General features: G+C 39.8%; 2 protein-coding genes across 4 annotated transcripts in view; both read right to left on the reverse strand.

Annotated features, from left to right (window-relative positions):
* Positions 1-634: 634 nt before the first annotated feature.
* csrp3 (cysteine and glycine-rich protein 3 (cardiac LIM protein)) lies at positions 635-7,618 on the reverse strand. Of its 3 annotated transcripts, none has more exons than XM_072464775.1 (6): positions 7,527-7,618; positions 6,698-6,809; positions 1,817-1,982; positions 1,059-1,188; positions 833-926; positions 635-762 (listed from the first exon to the last, which is right to left on the reverse strand). In XM_072464775.1, exons 1-6 carry the CDS (start codon positions 7,527-7,529, stop codon positions 689-691), a joined length of 579 nt encoding a protein of 192 aa, XP_072320876.1. In that variant the 5' UTR covers positions 7,530-7,618; the 3' UTR covers positions 635-688. The 3 variants fall into 3 exon arrangements, with proteins under 3 accessions (XP_072320876.1, XP_072320875.1, XP_072320877.1); XM_072464774.1 differs by having other exon boundaries at positions 7,558-7,578; XM_072464776.1 differs by lacking the exon at positions 7,527-7,618 and adding an exon at positions 7,430-7,450.
* Positions 7,619-8,382: 764 nt separating this feature from the next.
* e2f8 (E2F transcription factor 8) overlaps positions 8,383-9,271 on the reverse strand; it is a 22,004-nt gene continuing 21,115 nt past the window's right edge. The window contains exon 13 of the mRNA XM_072465657.1: positions 8,383-9,187. Coding sequence (XP_072321758.1) covers positions 9,029-9,187 — 159 coding nt within the window. The 3' untranslated portion in view covers positions 8,383-9,028. The remainder of the gene's footprint in view (positions 9,188-9,271) is intronic.

Genomic DNA, 9,271 nt, shown 5'->3' on the forward strand with positions numbered 1-9,271 from the left:
CGGACCAAAGTGCAGAGCCGTTTTATTTTTGTAGTTTAAACCAGAAAATCTGAAAGAAAACTATGAATTTTACTTGCAAAAATACACGTTGGTTTGAGATTTGAAACAATCTGCGATAAAGGAAGACATTTGGGAATCTTTTCTCAAATATTTGCTTATTTCAGCCAGAGTTTTTGGCCCAATTACACCTTTGTGAAATGTGTGAAAATGCTGCTTTAAACCGTAACCACTGACAAAATGTGTCTTTTTAACATGATTTAAATGATCTGAAAACAAGTCCAGTGTGTGTAACAGTATTTAAGCCCTGATTTCTGTCCTCACAAAACCCTGTTGTTTTGCCAGAAGAGGGCGCAGAAAATGGACTGAAGCAGATGAAATGGGGCAAAAGACAATGTGAAGAATGTAATATATCAGAGAAAAAAGGGACTTTTGTAGATTTTGTAAAAGTGGTATGTTTTTGTTAAAATTACCAAGAACGGTTTAATAAAAGAAATACGTGCCTGTCTTTTACTCAAGTCTAGTTTAGTCTTGGTTTAGTCTTGGTTTAGGCCTGGTTTAGACCTGGTCTGGACCTGGGCTGGACCTGGTTTTCAGCTTTAAAATAGAGATTTTAATCTTGACTCAATTGTTTGAATGGATCATTTTTATTTTAAATCAGGATAAATATTTGAACAGTTTTGAAAGTGTTTCACTGTCGCTCCTCCAGCAGTGCCTCGTTCCCCAAACCAAAGCCTCTCGGTCCAAAGTTTTTAGCGTAACAAACTGAAAGACAAGAAGTCCTGGTTTAGTCCTGGTTTAGTGGTAAAAACCTGATCCTGGTCCAGGTCCAGACCTTTACAGTAGATCTCTCCTTCTTTGTCGGTGACGGTCGTCGACTCCAGACTTTTTCCACACAAAACACAGCGGAAACACGTCTTGTGCCAGGCCTGAAAAACAAATGGACGAGTCGGTTAGTACCAGTTTCGTCCTGGTTTAGGCCCAGTTTAGTCCTGATTTAGTACCTGGTTCAGTACCTGGTTTATCCCCAGTTTAGTCCTGGTTTAGTCCTGGTTTAGTACCTTTCCGGCGCCAATGACTTTCTCTGCAGCGTAAACAGCTTTGGAACAGCGAGAACAGCATTCAGAAGAGCCAAACTTCTGACTGAACTTTGACTCTGAGCCAGAGGACGACGAGGACTTCGGTTTGAATCTGAGACACAGACGAGTTATAAACAATTTAAAGTACTCTGACCGGTTGGAAACTATTTAAACTATTTTCTTTTTTAAATGTGATTTCAAATTTTTCTAAAAAAAAATTCTAATTTGGTCAGCACAAGACCGTTTAACCGTATTGGTCAGCACAAGTCAAAATAACACGTTTCTTTTGAGTAAATGACTTTTGGATGTAGTGTGATGTCAACTTGTTTTTACTTCCTGTTTTTTGCAACATTTATTGAAACTTTTCTGCACTTGATTGTGTAAACTATGTAATTGTATGTAATAGTGTGTAATTATAGTCAGTTTGTTCTACTTACTGTGAGTTTTTTATATGTGGTGTTCTAAATCAGAATATCTGCATTTGTAATTAATATTTCCGTTATAGAAACATTCTAATTTAAATGAAAAATATAAATGTTTGAACGGTTTTGTTTGGTCGAATTACATCATTTAAGTCCAAAATGAAACGATTATTTCTTTTCTTTGGTTAAACATTTATTTAAAATTTAAAATTTGAATAATGCTGCAGTCTTTGTTATAATGTGTTTGTGTTTTAGCATCCGTTTAGTTAATATGATCTGATTCTTTTTGTGTCTTTGTTGAATACTTTTACAACTCACTGTTGTTGGGTCGATTCCTGGTTGAGAGTGTCAGAGCTCAAAGCGCCGGCTCCTTGTCCGTAGCCGTAGCCTTTTGGACCGTACTTCTTGCCATAGCAGGATTTACAATAAACCTCGGACTCGTGAGCAGTGACTGTGTGACTGTCCAGGCCTTTCCTACAAGACACTGAAGACAAACACATCCACAGTGAATCCTTTTATGCTAAAATAGGATAAACAGTCCAAAATATAATAAAAACACAAAAAACAGTGACTCCTCTGTTAATCAGCTTCTCATTACAGATGAGTACCTGTATAACATCTGAATGACCAGTGCTAACACTCCTGTACAGTGCCGGTAAATTGAACCCAAAACCTCCATTTTTGTTTAAAAAAAGAAAAAAAGAGAATTCCCTTTAGACAAAAATATTATTATTAGTAGTTTATTTGAACTGGGACAGTGCACATTAATCGACATTTCTGTAAATGTGCCAGTATTAGGTGTAGTTTCGCTAGTTTCAAACTGTAGTCCCAGGCAAGGTATAGAATGCCAGAAATTTACAAAACATACATTTATGTGGACTCCTTAAATGGCCTCCTTAACTCCTGCTTAGAATCTTCAAAAGAGAATGGCTTTAAGATGAAGATTCACGGCGCTCTGTGGTCCTGAACTTGATTGTCTTCTATGTTGTTAAAGCCTCTTGTGCAGTGGCTGTTTAGTCTCACCTCTGAACTTGGGCCTCAAAACTCCTGCCATGGACACAATAAATGGATACCTTTGGAATGTACTTTTGGCGGCAGGAAAAAAGGCCATCACAAAGAAATGGATGCCACAAACATCACCAACGATGAAGGACTGGACTGACATAGAAACATCAGACAAATGGAAAAGATGACATTCAGACTTAATCTGGAAATTAGATAAACTTTGGACTAAATGGACTTAAATGTTGGTCTTTTTTATGCTTATTGGGGGTTTTGTCATATTTTGCCATTATCATTATTATTATTTATACTATCATTGTTTTTAGTTTTTTCCTCCCCCTTGCTCTCTGGTTGCATTTCCTGTTCTGTGTTTGTATGTATTTAAAAAATAAAATAAAAAGTCATTGTGAAAGAAGCAGAATTGGCAACTCTCTGAGCTGCTCCTCCTCCGCCCTGTTCTGGGTTTGATTTGTGGTGCTGCTGTTCTTTGTGTGGCCATATCACATTTTGGGCCACCCTTAGATCTGAGCCCGCGTTCTCATTGGCCATTCATGCCGGTCGCCATTCATAAAAATGCCCCCCCTTGATTGTTACACTCCCTTTAGCCCAGGGGTGTCAAACATCCGGCCCGCCAAACGTTTTAACCGTTGTTAGCGCTAAAACTACACGTCCCACAATGCCACTGGTGGCCGCCCCCGCGCGGCTCTTCACTGCCATGTGTACTGTGGAGGGAGAAGTTCTGAGAGAAGTAAGACATGCGTTAGCGCACTTTACAGCACTTACGCACCTCAGAGCACAGGTCTGAGCAAGGACAGAGACATGTGGCTTTATGAAACACATGGAAGAAAGAAAGAAGACTGTTTTGTGGATTTTAGAGTTGTGCTTAAAGTGGAGCTAACAGCAAGTAAACTAACTTCTGTGATGATGCTCTGTGAGGAAAACATCCTCTACAAACCTGGACAGATCAGGAGCCACAGGTAAAAACACAGGTCAGAGTGTAATAAAGTATGAACATGACTGTGTCCACACTAATGTGACTGAACACAAACACAATGACCTCATTTTGAGTCACTACATGAATCATTCGTCACTAAGATCAACTCAAAGGCGCAATGGACGATTTTTCGGCGATTTGAGCACGCAGGCGGAAGTGCGCATGCGCACTCCCCCGTGCGGACTGATACAACACACACGTGCGTGTTTATTAGCGCAACGGATCGCATCGCATCTCTCGTCTCCAGTAGATTTCAGTCTACTTCTGAGTCAGCTCGAACAGTCTTTCTCCGTCTTCATTTTGTCCCGTACACTGAGGGAACTATATTATGATAGATCAATGCGCTTAGACACGCGGAAATGTGAGATGAGCCGCACGCGGCTGCAGGTGAGCGGTAGGTGCGTTTTATGATTGATACGTGGCAGGACTAATCGCAGTCCACGCCACGAGGAAATAAGACTCAAATTTATGCCAAAAAAAAATCGTCCATTCAACCTTTAAACTATGAAAATAGTGATCTTGTATTGAGTTTGAGCAGAAACATGTCTGTGATATGAACATTTCATATCAGAAATGAGCAGTCTTTCACCTGCTGCACATTTGCGCAACAGTCTCCACAACTATTACTAGGCTGTAAGAAAGCTATTTATTTCTTAAATTTTTTATCTTTTTATTTTGTCCATAATATTTGGCCCACGATTTGAGAAAAGAGTTTGGTTTGATGGAACACTGTGGCTCATAACTTAACCTCCTTAAACGCTCCACGTGTGTTTGTATTTAGTGGTGTGTCAGTTCAGGTGAACAGATAACTACACAGATGTGGAAATGTTAGTTAGTACATTTAAAAGGTTTTTTAAATCTTGAGAAGTTTATTTTGTTATAAAGTCAAATACAATATTTTTCACTTCCAAATACCCATGACTAAATGTTTATCTCTGTAGATCAACTCTGAAGTTGTAATGCACTTTTTTTTCTTAATACATTTCAGTTTGAGAACAAACGTGTTTGTAATTTCTTTTAATTGATCCAGTAATTGCTTGAAAAACAGCGTAGGCTATATGAAGTTATTTATGTCTTATATTTTTTTTTATTGTTTTACGTTATGTTCGGCCCGCGACCCAGCCTGAGCGTCCAAATGCGGCCCGCGGCCCAAAATGAGTTTGACGCCCTTGCTTTAGCCTCTCGCCTTGTGCCCGCCCACCGGCGTCATACTTCTGTGTTCCTCCAGCGCCTCACGGCAGGTAAGCGGAGCGCTGTCTCCCTCCTAAATTGTGTGGACTGTCTTTTAATCTTAGGCTCCTTTTTGTTAGCACGGACAGTCACCTGTAACCACAGATGCTGGTCACTCACTACCGCACGTTTAGGTCAGCGCCCCACATTTTAATATCCGCGATGGCTCTCGTGTTTTATAGGCTTTGACGCACCTGTTTGCTCTCGCCTCTCCCTCATCGGAGCTCTAAGTCGCGCTTGGAAGTGTAAGTGTGCCTGGGTCAGTGGCGAACTAGCGTTAACAACCCAATTTAGTGTTTGATTCCTCCTGTGTGTGTAGGAGCTGCCGCTTTGTTACCTCGCTTTGCTGCCGCTTCGCTGCCGCTCTGCGCAGATCAACACCGCTTTGCTTTTTCGACTGCCTTGCTGTGCTCAGAATGACCCGCTTTGCGCAGACTTACATCCTCCTGGCCGGACTGAGGCGCAGGCCGGCGCTTGATTGTGTTCTCCCGTGGTCTGTACCAGCTCTGCGCTGGTGTGTCGCGCTAACGCGCATGGGCGCGATATAGACTTGTTTCTGCTGCTTGGAGCGTGGTGCTGATCTACCTGCATATCCCTTTGCCGTGCCTACACTGGACTCAAATTATGTACCTCTTAATACGTTTTTCTGTGTTACAGGGGCTGAAAGTCTGACACCGTGGTGGATTCCCCTGGTGGTGGTTCCCGTGTTTTGGTTTGTGGTGCACTGTTTTGTTGTTTTGGCGTTTTCTTATTAGGTTACTGCCCCATTTGGTTTACCTCCACGGCTAAGCCTCAGCCCCCCTCCAAAGGTCTTATTGAGTTTATTCATGTGTATGTGTGTGTGCATGTTGAGTGGGTGTGCGTGGTGTTGAGTGGTAGCATTTTAGCTTTTAGATTAAATCGTTTTAAAAATATAATTGTCTTGATTAAAATGGCTTTTAGACTGTTAGCTTTATATATTTAAATAATAAACATTTTTGTAATTTATGGAACTGTCTCTGTCATCAGTAATCCTTACCTGCGTGCCTTACTAATTTTCCCCAGTTTAAATTGGGGTGGCGTTGGACAACTTTTACCACTCAAACAATATCAAAACACTCGTGTGGCACTCCAAAAGTCCCTAAAGTAAACCAAGTTAAGACCGGGTTTAGTCCTGGATTAGTCCTGGTTCGGTCTCTGTGGGCCTGGTTTTCCCACAGTGGTTTATCAGTAAACGAGCTTCTATTTCTGTGGCGTGAAATGACAAAGTTCAGCAGCCTCATGACATCAGTCTCTGATCAGTCCAGCAGCGTTTGTCAAAGTATGTTATACAATAGGTGTTTAACAAGTGTTTTTTGTGAAGATATTGATTATTTTGTGTTGTTGTAGCCCCATTATCCAGGATCATGTGTTGTTTATTTGCTGGGAAATAGATGAAAAAGTTCTTCCATTTCGTATAGTTTGAGTCTAACATTCATTTGTGAAAATACTGTATATTTATGTTGAAGTTATTTTGAATGAACATCAGTTTGGTTTTAGAACACCAAAGTCCACAACACTGGCAGCTGTTTAAGTTTTTGATCTATTGTAAAAATCAAAACTTTAGATGCATTCAAATTAGCAGCATTCGATACGGTTGAACTCCCTATTTAAATAATTTGGAAAAACATGCTTTCAGGGGAAAGGTTCATTCTTGGTTCAAAATGTATTAATCATTGATTTAAATAAAGTTTAGTCTTGTGGGCTCCCACAGGGATCTGTTTTGGGCCCTTAAATTTTTCTGTTGTATATAAATGACATTCATAAAAGGTATTTGATGTTCTTAATTGTATTCCGATTGCAAATTGTACAATTTCCACCTCTGGCCAAAGTTTCAAAGAGCATGTTATGTTTTGAAATTAATAAATTCTCTCTGAAACAAAACTTAAACTAAATGTGTTGTTTTCAGTAACAAATAGAGAATATCAAGATTAAAATCTTGGTTTAGTTCATACAGCAGATGAAGCAGGTCTTGTGGAAACTTCGTCCGTTGCACTGGATTTCTTCAGCGTGATAAACTGTCTTCTGACAAGCAGCACACTTGGCCCCGCCCCCCAGTTGAGGCATCTGAAACAAGACACACCCCTTGAATTAGCTCTGGTTTAGACCGGGTTTCGTCCTGGTTTAAAAATTCATGGTCTTTTCACTCCTGCCTATTCAAGTATTTCTTTCAGTGAAAATAGGGGTCGTGGCTCAAAGATATTGACGAGGGTCCATCACCACAGGCAGTCTGTGGTGACGGACCCTCGTCCATATCTTTGTCCTCTGACCTCACCCACAGAAATAGACCCAACTCCATTTATATTATCAAATCCCAAAGTCAGATTAAAGCAGGGCATCCAAACCTTTTTCATCGAGGGCCACATGTTGAAGTTCAAAGGTCAAAACTGTCAAGAACTTTTAAAAGAGGGTTTAAAGGGCCACCACAGTCTCAGACCTTCATATCAAAAGGTTGTGGTAAAGGAGTTACACAAGTACATTACAGTACAGTGACTTGCTTTGAGGGGCCATGTTGGTCAAATAAGCAGGAAGTTTAACTGAGGGCCAATTTTGGCTGCCAAGTTTCAAAATGGAAAATTCCCCCTCAGGCCCTCAAATTTCAAAATGTAAATTTCTAGTGAAAAACTTTGACATGGACTAAATCTGAAACTAAACCAGGACTAAACCAAGTCTGAGTGTGAACGCACCTTATGTCCTGGAGTCTTGGTTTAGTCCTCATTTAGAAAAAAGGAAACATCATAAAAATAAAATAATTCAGAATGAAAACAAAACACATACACTTACCATAGTATAGAAGAGGATAAAGTTTCCCGACCTTGTGCAGCAGATCCTTTGTCCGTGTGGCGTTTGAGGGTAGTGACGCTCTTAAGTACGGCTCCAACAGTCGACAGTGAACGCATCGCCCAAAATATCCTCTGACAAACATTTCCCTCAACAAGGAATTAACTCATGTACCAGCTCATGATCACCGCTGGGGCGGCACTGAACAGCTTTTATGGATGTTTGATATCTTTGTCATTACACAAAACAAACAGACAGGGGAAGCTCTTCCTCACTTTGTACATTTTTTGTTGGGTTTTGTCCCACTCAAACCAACCACAAAGAAACTATTTTTACAAAACCATTTATTAAAATATTAACACTTTACACCGTTAACCTTAAGTCTTTTTTTCCATAAATTATTCACAATCTGATTCTTGCCAATATTCACATTTTTTTAACGACATGTACATATGTGCAACTCCAGATCACCAGGACAACTACATAAAACCAGGAAAAAACTGAAAATATAAAAACTAAATTAACAAAAAACATAATCAAAAGCAAATTAAAAAGTCTAAGACAATTTTATTAATAAAAATATTGATAAGAAATACAAAAAGCATACAAAATGCTTGAATTTGACAATTTTTGAACCATTGAATATTTAGTGCCTTTAGTGTTGTTTTTGGAAAGACTCCATCTTATTTAAAGGTGCAATATGTAACTTTTCTAATGGAAAACATAGAGAGACATTTTTTCAAAGCATTCAAAGGATTATTTTAGATTCCAAAACATGAGCTAAAAGAGTTTAATAACAAATTGACTTAATATGAATATTGTACTTCATTTTAAATTATTCCCTGCCTACCTCTCAATCACTACATTTTAATCTTTATCAGGGAAAAATGTTTATTAAAAAAAACTAAATATACAGAAATAATGGTTTGCCTAGTTGACTGGAATATTCCACAGTATGGCATTAAACTCTATATCCACAGAGACAAAGCAGGGACGCCAAGAGACCAAATATGATTTTGGGAAGTAAAAAAACAAAACAAAAAACGCCTGTAACTGAACGAAAGTTAAATTTTAAAGCCAGACTCTGGAGCACTCTCCATGGAAACATCAGAAGTTACACAGTGCACCTTTAAGTGTGGCTGAACAAAATGAACGCATAACGCAGTGTAGAGCAAATTTCAGTTCATGTTTAGTTTAAACTTAAAAGGTTTTTTTCTAAACAATTGGTCAAAATGAATGGTCTGCCGCCGTTTCTTCTTCTACACGTTCAGAGCAGAGCTTTGGACGTGGAGTTTGGGCTTGTTTTAATGTTCTCCTTTTCACTTGGGTTGTACATCGCCTCCGCTCGTCCCGTCCCTTGAGTTGTCGCTTTAACCACCATTAATGATTTTTTTTAGTTTTTGTTTGGTATCCATCCACAAAACCAGAACCTTTGGCCGCTCGTCTTTCCAGGCATATCCACAAACCACAAATGAGCATTTGTCATCCCGCGAAACTCATGCCGCTTACGTGTCTTCGGAGCCAATGTCCAGTCTACGCTGAGCCACGAACACGGGGCGGTTTCCGTGGGTGGTGCTGGAGGCGGTCGGCCGGGCGACGGAGGCGAGTGGCGCAACGGAAATGGGCGTGTGGAAGAAACCGGGAGATGACGTCACCGGCTGCGGCTGAAACACACCATGGAGAGGAAGTTATATTTATTTGTATTTATTTTTTCTTTACTTTGAAATGGCCCAAATAGTAACTTAAGA

Source organism: Eucyclogobius newberryi, unplaced genomic scaffold (genome assembly GCF_026437365.1).
Source record: "Eucyclogobius newberryi isolate DKJ021-1_F unplaced genomic scaffold, fEucNew1.0.hap1 SCAF_5, whole genome shotgun sequence".
NCBI classification, from domain to species: Eukaryota; Metazoa; Chordata; class Actinopteri; order Gobiiformes; family Gobiidae; genus Eucyclogobius; species Eucyclogobius newberryi.

What these genes read in the sequence shown, in the direction of transcription:
- csrp3 (XM_072464775.1), bottom strand. An exon ending in CAAGACCTGCTTCATCTGCT is followed by an intron (nt 1,983 to 6,697) that starts GTATGAACTAAA and finishes GTTTGTCTTCAG; the next exon opens with TGTCTTGTAGGAAAGGCCTG. An exon ending in AAGTCATTGGCGCCGGAAAG is followed by an intron (nt 927 to 1,058) that starts GTACTAAACCAG and finishes TTTGTTTTTCAG; the next exon opens with GCCTGGCACAAGACGTGTTT.